We start from the raw sequence: 24,861 nt of genomic DNA on the forward strand, positions 1-24,861 counted from the left end.
TATTTTCAAGAAAATGGGCCCATTAATTTCCCAAAAAGAGCATGGATAGCATTTAGGAGGCTTGTAGAGTGCTCCTGGGGGCTGGGGGGGCAAAATTGAGCAAAATAAACGGCCTATTTCGCTCATTTCTGCCCTCCCCAGACCCAGGAGCACTCTGAAAGCCTCCTAAAGGCTACGCACAGCCATTTTGGTGAAGGAAGCAGGGTTTCAGGAGGCAGAAAATGCTGTATTCTGTGTATAAGACGCTCGCAGATTTTCAGCCTCATTTTTGAGGGAAAAGGGTGTGTCTTATACTCTGAAAAATACAGTATTTTAAGCAATAAACTGCTTCCAAGGAGATCTCATTACGTCTCAGCACAGTTGTCTGCACCCATCCCCTGGAGAGATCTACCACAGTTTACTGCTAAAACCATTTGGCCCACCACTGTTCTAATCTTTCATTAACAAGGCACCCACCTTCAGCTTGTGCTCTTTACGGTTGACTATGACAGCTGTGATTTGCTGGTCCATGAAGAGGAGGATGGTGACCAGGAGAGCAGGAATCGCTGCGGCCAGGTAAACCCACCAAGGGTTTCCTCCGAATGGTGTGATAAACCAGCTTCTGTCTGGATTTGTTGGCTTCACGGGGAAAAAGGACAGGAAAGGGCATCAAAAGAGACATTTTAAAAACATTTCAAGTCAAAGGAAGAGTTTCTGAAGTAAACCCAAGTTCCCCCCCTCTCTCTCTCCCTCCCCCCCTCTCCTTCCCCCCCCCCTCTCTCACACACAGCAAAAACATTGCAAGAATGGGTCCAAGAAATACTCCCTTTGCATTTTCAGATCCTCATATCCACTTATTATTTTTATTTTGCATTGGCGCTTTCATAGGCATTGTCAGGGACAAAAACAGAAAAAAGCATACACAAACTACTCAATGAAAACAACATATCGTATTTTTTTGGAGTATAAGAGGCACTTTTTTCCCTCAAAAAAGACGGTGAAAATCTGGGGGTGTCTTATACACTGAATACAGCATTTTTGGCCTCCCGAAACCCCGCCGCCTTTGCAAAAATGGCCGTGCATAGCCTTTAGGAGGCTTCCAGAGTGCTCCTGGGGGCTGGGGAGGGCAGAAATGAGTGAAAAACGGGCTGTTTTTTGCTCGATTTTGCCCCACCAGCCCCCAGGAACTCTTTGAAAGCCTCCTAAAGGTTTTGCATGCCCTTTTTTTGAAAAAAAGGGCCAATTTTTACTAAAAACAGGCTGTTTTTTGTTCGCTTTTGCCCCACCAGCCCCCAGAAATACTCTTCAAGCCTCCTAAAGGCTATGCATGCCCTTTTTGGGGGGGGAACCCCATTTTTGGGAGGTCTGCAGAGTGCAAAAACTTTTTTTTAAATTTGCCTCTTCAAAATTTTGGTGCATCTTATACACAGAAAAATACGGTAGCTAGTTTTGCAAGAACTGGATCCTGGATGGAAGCGTCCAACCATCCACTAGATGGCAGCAAAAAGATGGGGACTTCTGGGTCTTTTTGCTGCCCTCTAGTGGTCACAGGGGATGCAGTAGCTCAGTGGCTAAGACCCTGAGTTTGTTGATCAGAAAGAACGGCAGTTTGTCTGTTCAAATCCCTAGCGCCATGTACCGGAGTGAGCTCCTGTTACTTGTCCCAGCTTCTGCCAACCTAGCTGTTCGAAAGCACATAAAAAAATGCAAGTAGCTCTCCAAACTTGATCAAGGTCTGTAGTTGTGAAATCTCTTGAAAGACTGTTGGCCGGGACTTTGCTGGAGAGGAATTCATTTTAAACTAAATGAAAGGGGTTTTATCGGGACGAGGAGTCAGCTGCGTGCTTTTGGGAAGCTTCGGTCAGAACACACATGACCATGGGGATGCTGCAAAAGTTGTAAGTGTGGAAAAACAGTCATAAATCACTTTTTTGTGATTTTGGCCACTAAATGAACTGTTATAAGTCGAGGACTACCTGTAGTGAAAAACCTGCTCTAATGGGTCACTGGGTCACTAAGAGTAAGTACTTCATTGATGCTTTGCATAGTGTAGATGTACCAGTGGTCCATAGCAGTAAATAATAGAGGCAATATTATGATGCCTCTATCATGATCCAGATGTACAATGAATCATACTTTGATATGATTATGCAATTTATTCTAGGCTGCAAACAATCCAGAAACCACAGTGTGGCAGCAAAGAGCTGGTTTTAATTGTACTGTATATCTTTGCTGCCATCTACTGATCATCGTGATTTTGCAGCCTAGATTTGATCCTCCTGTAGGTATTGTTAATTCTTTGTCTTCTTAGAAGAATGGCGGAGACAGGGTTGAACATACCTTGAATTCACTTGGCACGAGAAGTTTCGGTGTATCGACACCGACCAGGGCATCGATTCCGCAGAAAATAAAAATGGAAATGATGATGGCGAAATCGCTGATCAATTTCCTTGCCTGGGAAAAGAAAGACAACTCCATGAATGGCAGTTTAAACTTGCCTTTTTAAAGGGCCTGACAAATATGCACGAAAAAGGGAAAAAAACCAACACTGATAAATAATAAATAGAAAATCAGCAACTAGAAAACGCAGAAGCTCCATCCGTCCAGCTGAAGAACATTCCAGAAGATGCTGGCATCCATTTGGGCAGACAAAACAGCCCTGGTTACAACATCCCCACTTCAAAGTGCCCATCCCAACAAACTCATTCATAATCCTCGTTTCTAGGATCTCTTCAAGTGACTGCATCCAAGCTTAGATGAATGAGAATTTGGAAGAAGGGAGTATATGCACAAGCAGACATGCACAGCGAATGGAAGAAAAGCACTTGCTTTTTAAAAAACTAACCTTACTGAGTGCAATTCAGTGCACAATCAAACATTAGACTAGAGTAACAGAGTTGGAAGAGACCTTGAAGGTCTTCTACTCCAACCCACTGCTTAGGGAGGAAACCCTACACCCTTTCAGACAAATGGGTATCCAATCTCTTTTTAAAAGCTTCCAATGTTGGAGCATTCACAACTTCTGGAGGCAATTTCTGTTCCACTGATTAATTGTTCTAACTGTCAGGAAATTTCTCCTTAGTTCTAGGTTGCTTCTCTCCTTGATTAGTTTCCACCCATTGCTTCTTGTCCTGCCCTCAGGTGCCTTGGAGAATAGTTTGACTCCCTCTTCTTTGTGGCAGCCCCTGAGATATTGGAAGACTGCTCTCATGTCTCCCCTAGTCCTTCTTTCTCTTAAACTAAACATACCCAGTTCCCGCAACCGTTCTTCATATGTTTTAGTCTCCAGTCCCCTAATCGTCTTTGTTGCTCTTCTCTGCACTCTTTCTGGAGTCTCCACATCTTTTTTCCATCGTGGCGACCAAAACTGAATGTCGTATTCCAAGTGTGGCCTTACCAAGGCCTTATAAAGTGGGATTAACCCTTCACCTGATCTTGATTCTATCCCTCTGTTGATGCAGCCTAGAACTGTGTTGGCTTTTTTGGCAGCTGCTGCACACGGCTGGCTCATATTTAAGTGATTGTCCACTAGGACTCCAAGATCCCATTAATGTTACCGTGCCAAAAAAAGAGGCATTTTATTAAGAGAGAAGCTCAGTTTTTACAAAATGTTATTATCCCTCCTAAGAAAGGATAATAATCATTGTTAAAATACTCTTTCCGTACCTTTCCAATCCATCAGATATCATTCTAAACACGGCAAGCTGTTGCCAAAATTCTAATCATTCCTCGTTGGTTAATTTGGGTGTGGACCCAGAAACATTATCTCAGTGCTTAGGATTCAAATGTATTCGGTACTTAATAAATCAAAGCAGGAAGTCATAAAACATTTTTTTCTGCAACATACTATCTTTTATCTAAGTCCACTTAAAGGCTTACAACAGTATGCAGTGAACCACGCCAAGTTAAAATAACCTTAAAATACTCAGGTAGTAACATTGCTACTTGAGCAAAGTTTATATATTAACTCAGTGGTTTATAAGGCACAAGGAAGGCTGGATTAACAGGAATAAGTGTACCAATAGAAGAGAATATTTGTAGCTTAGTGTTGAACTGTGAGGCTTTTTTTGTGCTGTCTTGCAGATCTTTCATTACTCAACTAGGTAATATCAATAACTGATGATATTAGCTAGTTGTGTAATGAAATGTCTGCAAGAAAACAATCAAGAGAGCATCTAGGGACCTATAGGACTGAGTGTCTTCTCCAAATTCTCCCTTAACTAAATACTTATGTTGTGTGATTCACAATAGAGAGGTATGCTACCACGATACAAGTGGGCAGGCTACCACTTGGGACCTCATGTTTGCAGGTGCACCATCCATCCTCCCACTTACTGGCTACCATGAGGAACAGCTGAAATGAGGACAGTCACTTGTCTGAAAGGGTGTAGGTTCTCTTGCTTGAGCAGGGGGCTGGACTAGAAGACCTCTCCGAGGTCCCTTCCAGCTTTATTGTCTTCTATTCCAGAAGTTGTGGGTGCTCCATTGCTGGAGGCTTTTGAGAAGAGATTGGACAACTATTTGTCTGGAATGGTATTGGGTCTCCTGCTTGAGCAGGGGGTTGGACTGGAGGACCTCCGAGATCCCTTCCAGCTTATTCTATTCTATTCTATTCTATTCTATGCTAATTCTAATTCCATCCTATTTCTTATTCCCTTACCTTACCTTTTCCTTACCTTCCCTATTCTATTCTATTCTATTCTATGCTAATTCTAATTCTATACTATTTCCTATTCCCTTCCCTTTTCCTTTCCTTCCCTATTCTATTCTATGCTATGCTATGCTATGCTAATTCTAATTCCATCCTATTTCTTATTCCCTTACCTTACCTTTTCCTTCCCTTCCCTATTCTATTCTATCCTATTCTATGCTAATTCTAATTCTATCCTATTTCCTATTCCCTTCCCTTCCCTTCCCTTTTCCTTCCCTTCCCTTCCCTATTCTATTCTATTCTATTCTATTCTATTCTATGCTAATTCTAATTCTATCCTATTTCCTATTCCCTTCCCTTCCCTTTTCCTTCCCTTCCCTATTCTATTCTATTCTATTCTATTCTATTCTAATTCTAATTCTATCCTATTTCCTATTCCCTTCCCTTCCCTTTTCCTTCCCTTCCCTATTCTATTCTATTCTATTCTAATTCTATCCTATCTTCTATTTCATATTTCCTGTTCTTTATACCCTTCTCTTCTCTTCTCTTTTCTATTCTAATTCTATTCTCTCCTATCTTCTCTTTCCTATTTCCCTATTCTCCATTCCCTTCTCTATTCTATTCTACTCTGTTCTAGTCTATTCTATTTTCTATTCTATATACGAAGTTAAAACTTGACCTTGATCCCAATGGTGCTAGATGTACTGGAGAAATAGCTGGGAAAACTCCTACAAATCACATGACTTACGGTGGTTGGGAAATAGCGACTGGTCTTGAATTTTTTCAAAGCCATGGAGCAGGTATAGGTTCCCAAAAAGAGAATGCAAGACATGAGTGTGATGTCAGGGACGTATTTGCAATTATTCCCCAGGAGCTCTCCTCCAAATTTCAAGCATTCCTTCTTGGTCAAGAAGGACCATTCAATTGTACCGTTGTGCTGTAAACACAAAAGAGGAGAACATTAATGGCGTCTCTAGGGCAAACATTCACGTCTCCTCCCTGAGTGCTAGCTTCTGTGCACCTTGGATCACATGATTTTGGGACACTGCAACCATCTTAAATAGGAATCAGCTGCCAAGTGTCTGAATTTTGACCATGCAACTGTTGCGGCCCGCCAACAGCCAGCAGAGCTGGCAGCAGAGTCAGACAGTGAGGAGGTTGGGGAGGAGCATGGGCCAGTCCTGGGGGCTGGGGAAGGCTCGGACGAGGGCTCTGCATGGGAGGCAGAGATGGGACCAGGGCCGTCTGGCAGTTCTCAGCTGCCTTTGGAGCTAGGCAGCAGTGAGGCAGAGGAACAGCTGGAGCCTGTTCCCAGTGTGCGCATGCGCAGAGCTTCCAGAAGAAAAGAACAGCTAAGGAAGCAGGGTCGACTTGGGAATAAAGCCACAGGTGGACAGTGAATGGCCCCTCCCATAGGAAATAAAAGAGGAGCGAAAGGGGAGTGGGCTTTAGCAGGAAACAATTCGTTCGTTCATTCGTTTGTTTCAGGAGTGTGAAGATCTGTCCGTGAATCTCAGAGACTCTGTGCCAAGTCATTCCTTGCACAGCGCTGCGTTTGGAAAATATTTACCTGGCAGATTTCCAAGCTAGATAAGGTCTGTGGTCATAAATCCTCCTTTGAAAGACTGCTTGCCAGGCCTTGGCTGAATGTGGATGAGAGGAATTCACATTTGTTTAATAAAGAGGGTTTTTTTCGGGACCAGGACTCTACCTCCTGCTTTTGGGGGGGAGCCCAGTTCAGAACAGCGACCAGCAGGATGCTGCATCGGTCATAAGCGTGAAAAGTGATCGTAAGGCATTTTTTTCAGGGCCGTTTTAACTTGGAATGGTCATTAAGTGAATGGTTGAATGAATTGTTGTAAGTTGAGGACTACTGGTAGCGATATGACCTTTACTCTTCAGGCCTTAGGGAGCTGCGGTCCCAACATGCTTGAAATGTCACAGGCCTTTGTATAATGCAGTGTTGGTGAACCTTTTCGGCACCGAGTGCCGAAATGGGAGCATGTGTTCACGTGCTGGAAACCGTAAGAGCAGCCGCCCGGCACATGCATGCGCACGAAATCCGGAAGAACAATGGACCACGGCTCGCATGCTTGGAGAGATGGCTCTGCGTCGGTGGTGGATTGCAGGTGGTATGCCCCAGTAGGGGTGTACCGGAACCTGCCTGGAGCACCAGATACCGTTCTGGTACGGTGCTCCAGAGGGCCCGCCCGCCTGCTCGCCTGAGCTCCTTAACGGTCTTTTAAGTCTTCGGTGCTTCCGCGCACGGCACGTACAGTGCCTGCGCTCCGCTCCGCTGAGCAGCTGGAGCGTCGTGGAGGCTCACGGAGGCACTAAGACGCATGCGCACTCTGCACGCATCCATGTGGATGCCGCCGGGACCCACTGCTCTGCGTGCCACATCTGGCACGTGTCCCATAGGTTCATCCCGGGTAGAATGCATGTGAATCTCAGCGTTTTATCCATGAGCGATTAATCAATGACTTTGGGAAACAGCAACAGTCATAAATAGGAACAGTTGCCTAGTATCCTGTGACCACGGGGACGCTGCAAAGGTCGTAAGCCTGAAAAACGGTCATTCAGTGTCATTGTAACTTTGAACGGTCGCTAAGCGAGCTGCTGTAAGTCGAGGACCGCCTGTACATAACCCAACCTTCTGAACGCATGGATATTCCTCCCCTGAGCTCCCGCCTATTCAACGGGGAAGCATTTGTATTATTAGCCTAAAAGCGATAAAAGCGTTCGCAAGATCTTTGCACCGCAGTGATCATAATTTTCAGAGGTATCTTTTCAACCACATAACTGTACAGCCCAGAGGGGGCAAAACGACTCTTCGCAGTTGTCACTTGACAACGTTCTCGTTTTTGCACTCAGAAGTGATAAGAGGGCCTGTGGCACTTCTGATTTTATTTTTAAAAAAACCGCATGGGTATATTTTATATTGAGCTTTAATGAAATGTCTGAGCTATTTGATTTAGGTACGGCTATCCAGATCTACCAATACGGTTCGCTTTTTTTTAAATATATATTAGCACGTTTTGTTTTAAAAACTGCTGTAACCAATTGTAATTATTACCGCATTTTTCGGAGTAGAAGACGCACCCTTTTCCCTCACAAAAGAGGGTGAAAATCTGGGCGCGTCTTACGCACTGAATACAGAATTTTTGGCCTCCTGAAAACCCCACCCCCTTTTCAAAAATGGCCATGCGTAGCCTTTAGGAGGCTTCCAGGGTGCTCCTGGGGCTGGGGAGGGCAAAAATGACAGAAAAATCGGCTGATTTTTGCTCATTTTTGCCCTCCCAGCCCACAGGAGCACTCTATAAGCCTCCCAAAGGCTATGCATGCCCTTTTTTTGAGAGTGCAAAAACTTTTTTTAAAAATTGCCTCTTCAAAATCTTGGTGCATCTTATACTCCGAAAAATACGGTAGTTATGGGTCATCATATGGGTGGCCAGATGTTCAGACTGGGTTTGGCATTTCTGTCGGTCTACCGAGCCCTTCCCAAGAACTTGGGGTATAGGCAGATGTTATTTTGATGATTAAAAAAATATTGCAGGATGTAAGCTGTTGCAAGCAAGGCTGCCTTTCGCAATTGACTGAGAGTGAGTTCGTCAATGTCGATGGCGTTCAAGTGGTGTTCCAGTTGTGTTCATCTTCTCTCGTTGTGTATGTTTTGATGTTAACCAAGTGATTGAATGTGCAGCTGGAAAAGGAGTGGGGGGTGTGTGGGAAATCTTAGCAAGCAGATTGCAGCTTCCCGGGATGGGGGCAACACATTCCAGAAAATGGCCCAATTTAAGAGGCTGCACAGCCATTGTTACTTCTGTGCTGTATGGAATTATCAATAAAATTATACTCTTGGTAAAATAATGTCCCAGGAAGTTATTTTGCTGCATTTACCAACGGGATGGTTGTGTTGTGGCCCAGACAGTGAGGAGGTTGGGGAGGAACCTGGGCCAGTCCTGGAGTCTGGGGAAGGCTCGGACGAGGGCTTTGTGTCGGAGGCAGAGAGGGGGCCAGGGCCGTCTGACAGTTATCAGCTGCCTTCAGAGTCAGACATCAGTGAGGCAGAAGAACAGTGGAGCCTGTTCCCAGTGTGGGCATGTGCAGAGTTGCCAGGCGAAGGGAACAGCTAAAGAACAGGGGTCGACTTGGGAGTAAGGCCACAGGTGGACAATAAATGGCCTCCCAGAAGAAATAAAAGAGGAGAGAAAGGGGAGGGAAGTTTGCAGGAGACAATTAGTTTGCTTCATTGGTTCGTAACTCTCCGAGACTCCTTGCCAAGTTTTGCAGAGATCAGCCTGGCAGCTCTCCAAGCCAGGTAAGGTCTGTGATTGGAAATCTTCCCTTAAAAGATTTTCCTGGATGTGAATGAGCAGAATTCACACTCAATTAATGAAAGGGTTTTTTGTTGGGACAAGGAGTTTGCTTCTTGCTCTTGGGAAGCCTCGGTCAGAACAGGTTGACAGGTATGAAGAAAAAGTTAAACTATTATGCCTACCAACCTAGGAATAAATCCCAAAGAACTTGGTGCCATTTACTGCTGAATAAACATGTACACAATTGACTGTACACAAATAGCAATAGCACTTAGACCAGGGGTGTCCAAACTTGGGAACTTTAAGACTTGTGGACTTCAACTCCCAGAATTCCCCAGCCAGCTGGCTGGGGAATTCTGGGAGTTGAAGTCCACAAGTCTTAAAGTTCCCAAGTTTGGACACCCCTGACTTAGACTTACAGTATATACCGTTTCACAGTGCTTTTCCAGCCCTCTCTAAGCGGTTTACAGAGTCAGCCTTTTGCCCCCAACAATCTGGGTCCTCATTTAACCCACCTTGCAAGGACGAAAGGCTGAGTCAACATTGAGCCTGGTGAGATTCGAACTGCCAAATTGCAGGCAGCCGGCAGTCAGTAGGAGCAGGCTGCAGTACTACACTCTAACCACTGCGCCACCATGGCTCATTGGCTTTGCACAAGTCGTGCTCAACTTATGACCACGACTGAGCCCAAAAATGGACGTTGCTAAGCGAGAAATGTTTTAAAGCGAGCTCTGCCCCATTTTACGACAGGTGTTACGCGAACCACTGCAGCTGTCAAGCAAATCTGTCTTCCCCATTTGACTTTGCTGGTCGGAAGGTGGCAAAAGAGAATCAGGTGACTTTCCCGCCCCCGCCCCCTTCCCCGGGACTGCCGCAACCGTCACAAATATGAGTCAGTCGTCAAACAACTGAATTTAAATCACGCGACTGTGGGGATGCTGCAACGGGTCGTAAGTGTGAGAAAACGGTTGTAAGTCACTTTTTTCAGTGCTGTTGCAACTTCAAGCTTAGGTTGCGAAGCGGACTGTCGTAAGTCTAGGACTATCTGTACTGCGTTCGTTCAACGCGCAAGATTAAAGCATTGTTAGAATTTAATAAAGTACCGTATTTTTCAGAGTATAAGACGCTCCGAAGTATAAGACGCACCTAGTTTTTGGGGAGGAAAACAAGTGGGGAGGGGGAAAATCTGCCTCTGCCTCCCAGCAATTTGCCTCCTTGCAACAAACAGCAAAGAGTACAGACAATATGCACTGTTTGTAGTGTTACATTTCAGACTATACTTGTACAGATGCTGCTAAAATTGATGTGCTTTCTGGAAGTATAGTTATTCTCTGCTATTTAAGCGGACTGTCGTAAGTCGAGGACTATCTGTACTGCGTTCGTTCAACGCGAGAGATTAAAGCAAAATAAAAAAAAGGAAGAAGAACGTTTTAAAAGTCAGCCCTGGAATTGCACTGGGGATAATTATTTCAAATATTATTTCTGCTTACCGTTTCATCGAGCCAAGACAAGGTTGACGCACCCGTTTCATTGATGAACGAACTATTCACCATTTCATTGATGAACGAACTATTCACTGCAAGAAGAAAGAAATGGAGCATTTTGAATAGGCCACTGTAAAAAATAATAATAACCAGAAGCCGCAATTAAAATGAATCTCCCAATCCCTCCTGCCTCCCCAAAATTAAAATACAGTTAAACCTTATAATCCTCTTATGCTAATCAGTCATCGGCAGCATCAATAATGATCCATGCAGTAAAAAGAAGTTATTATTCCATCCCTTGTGCTTCTTACCCTTCGCCGTGGGAAAATAAATAAAGGAAAAAAACACAAGACTAATTGCCTCAAATTATGTTGATGCCTGAATGACAATGGGGCTGCAATACTTCCCAGTGTAAATTCGTCATTAGAATTCTTACATCATCCAGCAGAGGAAAGTGCATGCTTATTTACACCGAAAAGCTGAACTATTAAATGTTATGCTGTGTTATCCTTTTCCTCGTACATGGATAACGGCGGGAACAAATGGCTCAACTTCCAATTAAGAAAAACGGGGTGGCATTTCTTTTGTCTGGGTTCAAACGGAGAGGCTCTTGCACACAAGAGTTTCAGAATAGATTGAACCTTAACTGCAGCGTCCATTATAGAGAAAAAACAAAAACACCGATTCAATTCCCCCCCCCACCCCACTATTTATTCCAATTGTTGGAAAACCTTTTTTTTTAACAACTCTCCATCTCAGGTGAGATTATGCTAAGAAGTAAGAAAAAAATAGAATGGGATGAGGCAGGGCAGGAGGAAGGGGGAAAAGGAGAAAGGGGGAAGGGAGAGAAGAAAGAGAAAGAAAGAAAGAAAGAAAGAAAGAAAGAAAGAAAGAAAGAAAGAGGGAGGGAGGGGGGAGGAGGAAGGGAAGTGAGGAAGGAAGAAAGAAAGAAAAAGAAAGAAAGAGGGAGGGGAAAGAGGAAGGGAAGAGAAGGGAAGGAGGGAGGGAGGAAGAAAGAAAAAGAAAAGAGGGAGGGAGGAAGGGAAGAGAAGTGAAGGGAGGAGGGAAGGAAGAAAGAAAGAGGGAGGGAGGGGGGAGAAGGAAGGGAAGAGAAGGGAGGAAGGAAGAAAGAAAAAGAAAGAAAGAGGGAGGGAGGGAGGGAGGGAGGGAAGAGAAGGGAAGGGAGGGAGGGAGGAAGAAAAAGAAAGAAAGAAAGAGGGAGGGAGGAAGAGAAGTGAAGGGAGGAGGGAAGGAAGGAAGAGAGAAAGAGGGAGGGAGGGAGGGAGGGGAGGAGGAAGGGAAGAGAAGGGAAGGGAGGGAGGAAGGAAGGAAGGAAGAAAAGAAAGAAAGAAAGAAAGAAAGAAAGAAAGAAAGAAAGAAAGAGGGAGGGAGGGAGGGAGGAAGGAAGGAGGAAGGGAAGGAAGTAAGGAAGGACTTCCGGTAGGCCAGTTGGGCCGTTTGTCACCCTCCCCAGGCTTCAGGAAAGCCTCTTGAAGTCCAGGGAGGGCAGTTTGTTTCCCAATTTCCGGTAGGCCCTTTGGGCCCATTTTTTGCCATCCACAGGCTCCGGAGGTTTTCCTGAAGCCTGAGGAGGGCGAAAACGGCCTCCCTCCGCCCTCCGGAAGGCTGAAAATCAGCTGACATAGGCCAACGCCTCGCTTGCCCTCAGATATGGCTCTGTGTGCCATAGGTTCACCATCAGGGCTTCAGAGGCAGCTAGACTGCTTCTCTCTTTCAGCCACCCGCCCACCCGCACGGCGTTAATCAGTACGGACTGATGAACCGCAGGCAGCACGCTAATCCAATCACGAAATCTGGCCTAACTTCACGGTGTTTCTTCCCAGGGGAAGAATTTCAATCTCGGTTAGCAACACCTGTCAAAAGAGCAGTAAGGCTGCTCCCTGGGATGCAGGTGCCAGGCACCCGTGCATGTTTGAGCTTGAGCAGAGTCCGCAGGATTCCCTGGGACCAGTGGTGGGTTTCTACCGGATCGCACCGGATCACGCGATCCGGTTGAAGAATGAACCCGGAAGTAATTTCCGGCCCCGCCCCCTTGGCGTTTTTTTGCATCGGGGCTGACTCCCCGCCGCCACTGCTGTTCCTTGTCTTCTGGCCGCGGCCCCACGCTGTGGAAAACATAGGCACAATTACAGCCCGGAGCAGGAGCAAAGCCCCTTTCCCAACTGGCCTTTCCTCGCTTGGAGGGCTTTGGAGGGAAGCTTCTGCAGAAGCCCGGGTGAGTGACAACAAGTTCCCGCCGTTACAAAGTCTCGGAGGCTGTAATTTTCTGAGCTGTGCGCGTGGGCCTGTTTTCCACGGCGTGGAGCAGCGGCGAGATTCTGCGTGGCCGGCAATGACTCAGGATGCCATCCGGGAAGACGAGGAATGCGAGGGGGGACCGTTGACGGCCTCCGCAATCATCGCTCGCCTCGCAGAGCCTCGCTGCTGCTCCACGCCGTGGAAAACAGGCGCGCGCGCACAGCTCAGAAAATTACAGCCTCCGAGGCTCAGAACGCTTCGGAGGGAAGCTTCTGCATAAGCCCGGCCGAGTGACAACAAGTTCCCGCCGTTACGAAGTCTCGGAGGCTGTAATTTTCTGAGCTGTGCGCGCGCGCCTGTTTTCCACGGCGTGGAGCAGCAGCGAGGCTCTGCGAGGCGAGCGATGATTGCGGAGGCCGTCAACGGTCCCCCCTCACGTTCCTCGTCTTCCCGGATGGCATTTGGAGTGATTGCCGGCCACACAAACCTCGCTGCTGCTCCACGCCGTGGAAAACAGGCGGGCGCGCACAGCTCAGAAAATTACAGCCTCCGAGGCTTCGTAACGGTGGGAACTTGTTGTCACTCGGCCGGGCTTATGCAGAAGCTTCCCTCCAAAGCCCTCCAAGCGAGGAAAGGCCAGTTGGAAAAGGGGCTTTGCTCCTGCTCCGGGCTGGAGGCTTCCCTCCGAAGTCTTGGGATGTTCTGAGGAGCCCCCCAAGGCAAAACGCCGCTGCCAGGTAGTTAAAAGTACCTCTCTGATTCTGTCAGACTCTGTCAGTCTCTCTCTGATTCCCTCTCTCACTCCCTCTCTGTTCCTCTCTCTCTCTCTCTGTCTGTCTCACTCACACACACACACACACACACTGTGGTCACCTTGTTGAGTGTTCCAATCACATTTGAAACACTCAACAACTGGCCTGCATTTATGGTATTTTGCAGCATTCTGCAGTCATAGGACCAAAATATATGGTTAAAAGCATATATTTTGGTCCTATGACTGCAGAATGCTGCAAAATACCATAAATGCAAGCCAGTTGTTGAGTGTTTCAAATGTGATTGGAACACTCAACAAGGTGACCACAGTGTGTGTGTGTGAGTGAGACAGACAGACAGACAGAGAGAGGGAGTGAGTGAGGGAATCAGAGAGACTGACAGACACACACACACACACACACACACACAGAGACAGAGAGGGGGAGGGAGGGAGAGAAAGATAGATAGACACACACAGAGTGAGTGATTAAGTGAATGAGTGAGAGACAGACACACCCACATACACAGAGTGACAGAGAGAGAGGAAGGGAGGGGAGAGAGACAGAGGGAGAGACAGACAGACACACACACACACAGAGTGAGTGAGAGACAGACAGACACACACACACAGAGTGACAGAGATGGGGGAAGGAGGAGAGAGAGACAGAGATACAGAGAGACAGACAGATAGACACCCAGAGAAAATGACAGAGGGAGACAGAGAGGGAGAGAGGGAGAGAGAGACAAAGAGCCAGAGAGAGAGAGAAAAAGAAAAAGAAAAAAAGAAAGTGGGAGAGAGAGAGATGAAAGAAAGAAAGAAAAAGAACTTATGACCACAATTGAGCCCAAAATTTTGGTTGCTAAGCAAGAGCATCGTTAAGTGAGTTTCACCACATTTTCCAAGTTAGCCATGCCCACCTGGTCACATGACTGCCAAGCCACTCCCACCAGGTCACATGGCCGGCAAGCCACTCCCACAAAGGAGGCCACACCCACAGAGTAGGTTCCAAAAAAATTTGAAACCCACCACTGCCTGGGACGCTACCCATCCTCTTTCATGACCTGTTTCCCCTGTTACTTTCTGGGAGGGTCCCCGAAGTAGAACATCCCGACTCAGTCACAGTTTTGTTCCACAGAGCTTCAGCCTTGGGAACCCTCAAGTTTCTTCTTTCCACTACTTATTCAAAATGGACAGGGATTTTGTGTGTTTGTGTGTGTGTGTGTGTGTGTGTGTGTGTGTGTGTGTACACACACATATGTGTATATTATATATATATATGCATACATATATACCTATCAGAGGTGGCATTCAGCAGGTTCTGATCAGTTCTGGTGAAACGATAGCGGAAATTTTGACTAGTTCAGAGAACCAGCAAATACCATTCTCTGGCTGGCCTCGCCCCCGTCTATTTGCTGCCTCCCGAGTCCCAGCTGATCAGCTGGGTGAGAACAGAGCTGGAAAGCAGGTTAGTGGAGTGGGGAAGGAATGGAGATTTTACAGTATCCTTTTGCTGCCATGCCCACCGTCAAGCCACACCCACCGAGCCATGCCCACAGAACTGGTAGTAAAAAAAATTGAATCCCACCACTGATACATATATACATACTGTACATATATACATACATCAGAGGTGGATTCCTACCAGTTCAGACCAGTTTGGCCGAGTAGGTAGTAACTCGGCCTACCGCGCCCCCGAACCGGTTCTATCAGCGGCAGCACCATCTTGATTCTTGGTTCTGCGCATGGACAGAACAATCTTCATTGCAGAAATTTAATTTATTCTCTCTTTTTTAATGTGCGCATGCGCAGACCTTTTTAAGTGCAAATGCATCTTGCTCGCCTGTGCAATATTTTTTGCATGCTGAACTGGCAGTAATGCCAGCAGCAACACACCCCTGGTATATGCATGCAGCCCTCCCGGGCTCTGTTTTTACTGGGAGAGGCACTGCGGGCCAGTCCTTCAGTTTCCAGGATGGCCCCACGGGCCAGATCTAAGCACCCCAAGAGCCACATCCAGTCCCCAGGCCTTGAGTTGGACAACCCTGCTTTTCCGGGTCTAAGATTTCACTAGGTGCCAACCCAAAGCGATATGCTCCATAGTGGGCGCTAGTGAGAAGCCCTTCTACGTCTTCCAGGTGGCCCTGAAGTTATCTGGAAGGCTGAATGTGCCTCCTTCTCATTTAACCATAATTGAAAAGCACCTAGCAAAGGTCAACTCAGGAAAAAAGGTAAGGTTCAGAATAGGACACCAGCTCATCTTCCTTTTGGGCAGGAGGCCAAAGGTTTCTCTCTTTTTTTGCCTCTGCCAAAGTCTGACTCACCTCAACCTAACAGCAATTACCAGATCAACTGCGCAACGTTATTTAAATTTTGTTGTTTGCAATCCTATTGTTTTTTCCAACCATAAGATTCATTTTAATGCTGAGAAGATGCCTTCTATGCCAACTTGTGGATTTTTAAACAAGATTATCAATATTTCACGGCATGCAATTGGCGGGCTCCAGATTTCTAGGACTTCAACTCCCACAATCCCCAGCCCTCTGTCTTTTCTTTCTCAGCAGAGATCTATATCACAAACTATTCCTCCAACCACTACCTCTGAATTGCAATATATATCTCCATTTCAAATCTCTACTATGAGACACTAAAGAGCAATTTGCTTACAAAAGGTGTATAGCTTATTTTAGAGAGTTTATCCCAGGCCACAGGTATTTGCCTAATGAAGCTCTAACATAGCAGTAATGCCAGAAGGATCTTGGAGTCTTAGTGGACAACCAGTTAAATATGAGGCAGCAGTGTGCGGCGGCAGCCAAAAAAGCCAATGCAATCCTAAACTGCATTAACAGAGGGATACAATCAAGATCAAGGGAGGTACTAATACCACTCTATAAAGCCTTTGTCAGGCCTGTAGTTATGTTCTTTTTAGGATCTTTGGCCTGCCACACTTTCTTATAATTTCCTATGTGTTTCATTAGTGTAGTAGTTGGGAGGGGGGAATAGAAAGGAGTAGGATTGTGGAATGTATTGTTGTCATTCTTTTATAGAAGCCAAGGTCATCTTTTGTCTCCGCACCTCGACACCTGACCGGAAGCAGAGGGGTGTAGATGCCAGCGTGGAAGATGATGATTGGAACATGTGATGGATTATGGGGTGTGGGGATAGATCATGAACTTTCAACTGGGTGGAATTCCAAGAAGAAAATCAGTGTTGGAATTCCATAGACGTGCTAACTTGCCTGTATGATTAAATTGGAACTTTAAGGATAACTTTGTCTTGGACAATGATTTAATTCTGCATGGTATTTAGAACGTTAACAGCCTTAGTAAGACCACACCTAGAGCACTGCATCCAGTTTTGGTCACCACACTATAAAAAAAGATGTTGAGACTCTAGAAAGAGTGCAGAGAAGAGCAACCAGGATGATGAGGGGACTGGAGGCTAAAACATACGAAGAACGGTTGCAGGAACTGGGCATGGCTAGTCTAGTGAAGAGAAGGAGCAGGGGAGACAGAATAGCAGTCTTCCAATATTTGAGGGGCTGCCACAGAGAGGAAGGGTTTCAAGCTATTTTCCAAAGTACCTAAAGGCAAGACAAGGAATCATGGATAGAAGCTGAACAAGGAATGATTCAACATAGAAACAAGGAGAAATTTTCTGACAGTGGTTGAACAATCAACCAAGGGGACAGAAGTTGCCTTCGGAAGTTGTGGGAGGGGGCTTTTGCTGGAAACAATCCGTTCCTTTGGTCGTTTCAAGAGTGGAAAGTTCTGTTTGTGACTATAAGAGACTCTGTGCCAAGTGTTGCCTTGCCCTGAGGTTGGAAACTAGTTATTTGGCAGCTCTCCAAGCGAGATAAGGTTCGTGTTGATAAACATTCCTCTGAAAGACTGTTTGCTAAGCCTTGTTGACTGTGAATGAAAGGAATTCACAGTCGTGTAAATAAAAGAGGTTTGGCCAGGACCAAGACTCTGCTTCATGCTTTTTAAAGAACAGACATTGCTGTAGAAGCTACATAAGAGGATTGGAGAGACTCAAACAGCACGCAACTGTTTCCATTGAAGCAGAGACCACGCTTGTTAAAAAATAATGGAACGTCCCAGCTGGAGTAAGGATGTGCTCAGCTCAAGGCCACAATTAGCTATGGGGGCAAAATTCACCCGCTTGGTCCTACAAATGGAATCTAATGGAACAAGGATGAAAATTTGGTACCTGAAACTTTTGTCTGGAGGGATGATAGCCTGGGTACTTTGAACCAGGGAAGCAAGACTCCAGTTTTTTGTTAGAATGTAATAAAGTACCGTATTTTTCAGAGTATAAGACGCTCCGAAGTATAAGACACACCTAGTTTTTGGGGAGGAAAACAAGTGGGGGGAAAAATCTGCTTCTGCCTCCCAGCAATTTGCCTCCTTGCAACAAGCAGCAAAGAGTACAGACAATATGCAATGTTTGTAGTGTTACATTTCAGACTATACTTGTACAGATGCTGCTAAAATTGATGTGCTTTCTGGAAGTATACCTTATTCTCTGCTATTTAAAAGAAGATACAATAGCACTGGGCCTCTTCAGATCAAGCATTTATTTTAAAAAGCTTCTTCATGTTGCTAAGCTGTCTAGAACAATAATAAAGCAGTCTTTAAAAAATAAGTCTAATAATTTGAACATTCTATAGACATTTATGGTTATTGACTAACCTCCTGGCAGCAAACAGCCTGATTAGCATAAGAAAAAAAAATCTGCCTCTGCCTCCCAGCAATTTGCCTCCATGCAGCAAACAGCAAGTTTCACTTTCAATTTCAGCATGGGCCTCCCGATCATCAGCTGTTTCAAGCTGCAGGGATTGCTATAGCCTATTGCAGCCTCCACAAGCCCCATTTTCCCATTTCCTGCAAGGAGGAAAATTGCTGGGAGGCAGAGGCCAAAGGATGGGGGCCGGTGGGTGGGCGAGGCCACATTCGGTGTATAAGAAGCACCCAAATTTTTACCTTCTTTTAGGGGGGGGAAGGGTGCGTCTTATACTCCGAAAAATTATTTATGAGGAATTCAAACAATGCAACAAAGTTTTACCCCCTTACCTGGATCTGGTGGTGCGCAGGTGCAGGAATATTGCGTAATCTCGTTCACTTTAAAATGGGAATTGATGGGATAATAATCGGCGAGTTTGATCATCTTCTTGAAGGCATCATAGATGAAGATGAAGCTGATCAGAGACGAGAAGCCTTCTTCTGTGAACCGGGTGAAGTACTGAACTAAGAAGCTAGCATCAGTAGCAACCAAGATCAGACATAGGAAGGCCGACCACAAGCCAATCCAGAGACGGAACTCCAGATAATCGAAGCCATTGTCTCTGCAAAGGAAGAAGTTGAGTGAGATTGAAAATAAAGAAAATAAAAGAGAGGGAGATAGCATAGCCCTATTTAAATGGTAGTGTTGTGGCCAACCAGTGGCCAGTGGAGGAGGCAGCAGATTCGGACAGTGAGGAGGTTGGGGAGGAACATGGGCCAGTCCTGGAGTCTGGGGAAGGCTCTGATGAGGGCTCTGTGTCGGAGGCAGAGAGGGGGCCAGGGCCGTATGCCAGTTATCAGCTGCTTTCAGAGTCAGACATCAGTGAGGCAGAAGAACAGCTGGAGCCTCTTCCCAGTGTGTGCATGCACAGAGTTGCCAGATGAAGGGAACAGCTAAAGAACAGGAGTCGACTTGGGAGTAAGGCCACAGGTGGACGATGAATGGCCCCTCCCAGAGGAAATAAAAGGTGAGCAAAAGGGGAGTGGAGTTTGCAGGAGACAATTAGTTCGCTTAATTGGTTCGTGACTCTCTGAGACTCCTTGCCAAGTTTTGCAGAGATCAGCCTGGCAGCTCTCCAAGCCAGGTAAGGTCTGTGACTGTAAATCCTCCCTTGAATGACTTTGCTGGATGTGAAAGAGCAGAATTCACAGTAGATTAATAAAAGGGATTTTTGTCAGGACCAGGAGTTTGCTTCATGCTCTTGGGAAGCTTCGGTCAGAACAGGTATACAGGTAGTCCTTGAGTTACAACCTTTCATTTAAGGACCATTGGAATTCGACTTATCAGCGTTTTTCACACCACTGTTGCCAATTCAGATGCTTGCCAACTGGCTCATATCTATCCTAAAGGTGCTTTTTTCAAGAGGAAAGTGGACTTTCTTTATTTTCCCTTGAAGATCTTCTGCTTCTCCTCCAAGAAGCTTCCTCAGTCAGAACTGAAGAAGCTTCTTGGATGAGAAGTGAGGGTTTTCCCAAGGAAAAAACAAAGAAAGTCCAGTTGCCTCCTGAAAAAAACGCCTTTGGGACAACCACGACCCGGATGACCGAGAATCTCCGTAGACATTTGGCTCATATTTATGACGTCCCGGGGTCCCTTTTTGCGACCTTCTGACAAGCAAAGTCAATGGGGAAGCCAGATTCACTTTACAACCGGTTAACAACTGCAGTGATTCCCTTAACAACACTGGCAAGAAAGGTCGTAAAAGGGATCAAAACTTACTTTAACAACTGTCTTGCTTGTGGGGCTCAATGCGGTTCTAAGTCAAGGACTACCTGCATTATTTATTTTCGGGAATAACTAGCCATTCCAGAATTGGGATCCATCAGAAGGGCAGACTGGGAATTGTGGGCCAACATCAGAGGTAGTATTCAGCCAGTTCTGACCAGTTCTGGTGAACCAGTAGCAGAAATTTTGAGTAGTTTGGAGAACCGGCAAACACAACCTCTGGCTGGCCCCACCCCCAATTTATTCCCTGCCTCCCGACTCCCAGCTGAGCAGCATCCCAGCTGATTGGCTGGGACTTCTTTTGTTGCCCTGCATGGGAGAATGGCGCTGGAAAGCAGGTTAGTGGGGTGAGGAGGGAATTGAGATTTTGTAGTATCCTTCCCTTGGAGTGGGGAAGGAGTGGGGATTTTGCAGTATCTTTCCCCCAGGAGTGGGTTGGGAATGGAGATTTTGCAGTATCCTTACCCTTGAGTTGGGGTCAGAATGAAGATTTGCAGTATCCTTCCCCCAGAAGTGGGTTGGGAATGGGGATTTTGCAGTATTCTTCCCTTGGAGTGGGTTAGGAATGGAGATTTTGCAGTATCTTCCCCCAGGAGTGGGGAGGGAATGGAGATTTTGCAGTATCCTTCCCTTGGAGTGTGGAGGGAATGGAGATTTTGCAGTATCCTTCCCCTGGAGTGGGGTGGGAATTGAGATTTTGTAGTATCCTTCCCTTGGAGTGGGGAAGGAGTGGGGATTTTGCAGTATCTTTCCCCCAGGAGTGGGTTGGGAATGGAGATTTTGCAGTATCCTTACCCTTGAGTTGGGGTCAGAATGAAGATTTGCAGTATCCTTCCCCCAGGAGTGGGTTGGGAATGGGGATTTTGCAGTATTCTTCCCTTGGAGTGGGTTAGGAATGGAGATTTTGCAGTATCTTCCCCCAGGAGTGGGGAGGGAATGGGGATTTTGCAGTATCCTTCCCCTGCCACGCCCACCAAGCCATGCCTACCAAGCTACGCCCACAGAACCAGCAGTAAAAAAATTCTGAACCCACCATTGGCCAAATTTCTAGAGGACACTTCTAGAATAGGTTTCTGCACGTTTCTCTATCTGAAGCCCCCATGATATTACCAGCCCCTCTTCCTTACAGACTTACTTGCTAAAGTTGAATAAAAGTCGTTCGAAGACCAAGACGGGCCCAGTGCTGCTCAGAATAATAAGTGGCTGACCGGCAAATAGACAAAAAACGGCTCCTGTAACGGCTGTGCCCAGAAAGCTTTCCAACACACCCTAGATGCAAAAAAGAAAACAAGCAAATACATCCATATCATTAAGTAATGGGAGCTCACTCTGTTATGCGGCGCTAGGGATTCAAACCACCGAATTGCCGACCTTCTGATTGACAAGCTGAGCGTCTTAGCCACTGAGCCACTGCGTCCCGTATTCTCCATAGTGACATCCAAATTTTGGGAATAGATATGCCCAGTGCAATTTCACTTATTTGAGGGAAACCAATCAAAAATTTCCTTTAAAGATTGAATTGCACTTTCCTTTCTTTTCTGAAAGCTGCTCTTTTTAATCATTTCCCCTCTATTTTTATCCTTGTAGTTATTTTTGGCTTTTATGATTCATACTCATTGTGTTTATTCAGTAGCTTCTGGGGTGTTTACATCAAAACACAAGACAGGGACTCTTGTCTATAAATAAACAGATAAATCTAGCCCTCGGTTCAAGCCACTTAACCTATTCCCTACCCAGAAGGAAGATGGTTTTCTTGGAAGCAGTAAACCTTGATTCAAGCCACCCCCACAAGCTAAAATGTCTTGCATCGCTACCAAACATCCTCTCCATCCTCATGAGCCAAAACACTGGACAAACAATAAGTCCTTCTGAACCATTGCAGATCTGAACATATTAGCACATAAGCAACAAAATACCAAGAATGCTAACATTACTTCCTAGATAGACATTCTTATTTGCAGAGATAAAAAATGGTACATCTCAGGATTTTGTGGTACTATGTTGTCCCAACTCTCTATATGTGTGTGCGTGTTCCAGCATAACTCTGGAACGCCTCGCGCAATGTTAACCAAACTTGGTACACAGATGACTTACCCTCTGGAAACAAATATTGTGGGGGTAAGACAACCCTAACACCCCTCTGGGTGTGTGTTCTGTTAAGATACAGCCTGTTGTGCCTTAAAATGGATTCTACTGTACAGAGCTGTGGAGTTGCCATGGTAACGGCTTCACAATGCTCCACAAGGGGACTCCCTCTGGGGATTAGAAATTGTGGTGACGTTCATGGAAGGAGGGTTGGAATAAATAAATACCTGGGCAGCCCCAAGTTATCAGCTAGTATATTATTATTATTATTATTATTATTATTATTATTATTATTATTATTATTATTAATAATAATAATAATAATAATAATAATAATAATAATAATAATAATAATAAACAGTTTGTCCTCTAGGGGAGAGATATTAGCATGAACAGAGGCTATCCAAGTAACACAACAATAGAGCTCAAACCAACCACTACCAACCCGAGTTACTAATATTCAAAGACATTTCGACTTCCATATCTAGAACTAAAGCTTGCAGAGTAACGTATGACCCACAGTGACGCAGTGGTTAGAGTGCAGTATTGCAGGCTATTCTGCTGCCTGCCGGCTGCCTGAAATATGGTAGTTCAAATCTCACCAGGCTCAAGGTTGACTCAGCCTTCCATCCTTCCGAGGAGGGTAAAACGAGGACCCAAATTGTTGGGGGCAAGAGGCTCACTCTCTAAACTGCTTAGGGAGGCCTGGAAAGCACTGTGAAGTGGTATATAAGTCTAAAGTGCTAATGGTATTGCTACACTAGCCTTCTTCAAGTAGCACTCTTAACAAACCTGGGTCTCAAGTTCTATCAGCCTCACTCGGTTTTGCCAATTCTGAGAACCAAATTACTTTGGTAGCTTGAAAATTCTTTTGGCTTTTATGCACCGGAATAGTCTGAGAAAAAAACAATGGTCCATTTGTCTACACCCGCAGATGTACAAATGGTACAAAACCGTTCCTGCTGGTTTTGTGATAAGAGACTGAACCCGATTATTCTCCCTGCAAAACATGTTTCTTAGCGCTAAGATAATTTAAAATATAAGAGAAAAATTGATAAGGCGGGAGGCTTGGGGATGTGGGGGGCAGGTTTTAGACAGGAGACTAAAATATATGAAGAATGGTTGCAGGAACTGGGTATGTTTAATTTAAGAGAAAGAAGGACTAGGGGAGACATGATAGCAGTCTTCCAATATCCCAGGGGTTGCCCCAAAGAAGAGGGAGTCAAGCTATTCTCCAAGGCACCTGAGGGCAGAACAAGAAGCAATGGGTGGAAACTAATCAAGGAGAGAAGCAACTTAGAACTGAGGAGAAACTTCCTGACAGTTAGAACAATTAATCAGTGGAACAGCTTGCCTCCAGAAGTTGTGAATGCCCCAACACTGGAAGTCTTTAAGAAGATGTTGGATAGCCATCTGTCTCAAATGGTATAGGGTTTTCTGCCTAGGCAGGGGGTTGGACTAGAAGACCTCCAAGGTCCCTTCCAACTCTACTATTGTATTGTATTGTATTGTATTGTATTGTATTGTATTGTATTGTATTGTATTGTATTGTATTGTATTGTATTGTATTGTATTGCTCCAGTTTGGGAATTCAAATCATAGGCCTGTAGATCATTCCAAGTAGGCAGGATAGCAATATTCCAATATTTGAGAGGCTGTCACAAGGTAGAGGGGGTCAACCCATTTTCCAAAGCAGCAGAAGACAAGACACGAAGCAATGGGTGGAAACTTATTCAAGAAGAGAAGCAACCTGGAACTAAGGAGAAACTTCCTAACAGCGAGGGCAATCAACCAGTTGAACTAGAGGACCTCCAAGTTCCCTTCCAACTATTCCTAGCCCTAATTCCATTCCTTTCCAGTTCCTTCCTTAACTGCATCTTCAACCTTGGCTGCTTGTATCTGGAGTTTCTAAGAAATTCTCACTCAAGGTCTAACTGTGATATACTTGGGAGATTAAGTTGCTTTTTTTTAGATTTTCCTGAAATGACAGCTTCCTTCTAAGTATCACCCTACGCTTCTCCTTGACAAAGGTTTTGTAGGCTTCCTGAAAGAAGGGGTCATCCATCCCTTCCAGTTTTTTTCCTATTCTTGAAGGGCAACAGGAGCAGGAAGAAAAAAGTAAGTAATACCATTATGGCTGGACTAGGCAAGACACCCACAACCGAAGTGTCCTATAAATTTAGAAGCCAAGGTATTTTCCCTCATTCCCTCTAGAGCAGTGACGGCTAACCTTTTTCTAAAAGTGTGCCAAAACCCTGTATGCATGCGTTCTCATGCGCACGTGCCCACCCACCTGTGCATGCATGAGCGACCCCCCGTGCCTGCACGAGTGACCCCTCCCCACCAGTGCATGTGAGAGCGACCCCCGTGTGCGGAGGGGGATTTTCGCCCTCCCCAGGCTCCTGAGACATTCCTTAAGCCTGGCTCCAGAGGTTCCTGAGACATTCCTGAAGCCCTCCCCAGGCTCTGGAGATGTTCCTGAAGCCTGGGGAAGTCAAAAAACAGGCCCAACGGAAGTTTGGAAATGAACTTCCGGTTAGGCCATTGGGCCTGTTTTTCGCCCTCTCTAGGCTTTCCTGAAGCTTGGGGAGGGCAAAAACGGCCTCCCCGGGCCTCTGGAAGGCCCCAAATCACCTGGCTGGCGTGCACATGTGCGCCAGAGCTGTGGGCTGCCAAGGGTTGCCATGCTGGCGAATATGGCTCCATGTGCCACCTGTGGCACGCGTGCCATAGGTTCGCTATCATGGCTCTAGAGCAGGGGTGTCCAAACTTGGGAACTTTAAGACTTGTGGACTTCAACTCCCAGAATTCCCCAGCCAGCTA

General features: G+C 45.7%; 1 protein-coding gene across 5 annotated transcripts in view; it reads right to left on the minus strand.

Moving 5' to 3' along the window:
* SLC4A4 (solute carrier family 4 member 4) overlaps positions 1-24,861 on the minus strand; it is a 183,191-nt gene that overhangs the window by 28,007 nt on the left and 130,323 nt on the right. For 4 of the 5 annotated variants that reach the window (XM_081960358.1, XM_081960361.1, XM_081960357.1 and 1 more), the window contains exons 13-18: positions 21,089-21,222; positions 18,519-18,790; positions 10,440-10,525; positions 5,379-5,567; positions 2,320-2,433; positions 457-618 (exon numbers count right to left, since the gene is read on the minus strand). In XM_081960358.1, coding sequence (XP_081816484.1) covers positions 457-618; positions 2,320-2,433; positions 5,379-5,567; positions 10,440-10,525; positions 18,519-18,790; positions 21,089-21,222 — 957 coding nt within the window. The remainder of the gene's footprint in view (positions 1-456; positions 619-2,319; positions 2,434-5,378; positions 5,568-10,439; positions 10,526-18,518; positions 18,791-21,088; positions 21,223-24,861) is intronic. The other variant, XM_081960360.1, reaches the window with a different exon arrangement.

This window comes from Natrix helvetica (genome assembly GCF_964273705.1).
Source record: "Natrix helvetica genome assembly, chromosome: 7".
In the NCBI taxonomy this organism is placed as follows: Eukaryota; Metazoa; Chordata; class Lepidosauria; order Squamata; family Natricidae; genus Natrix; species Natrix helvetica.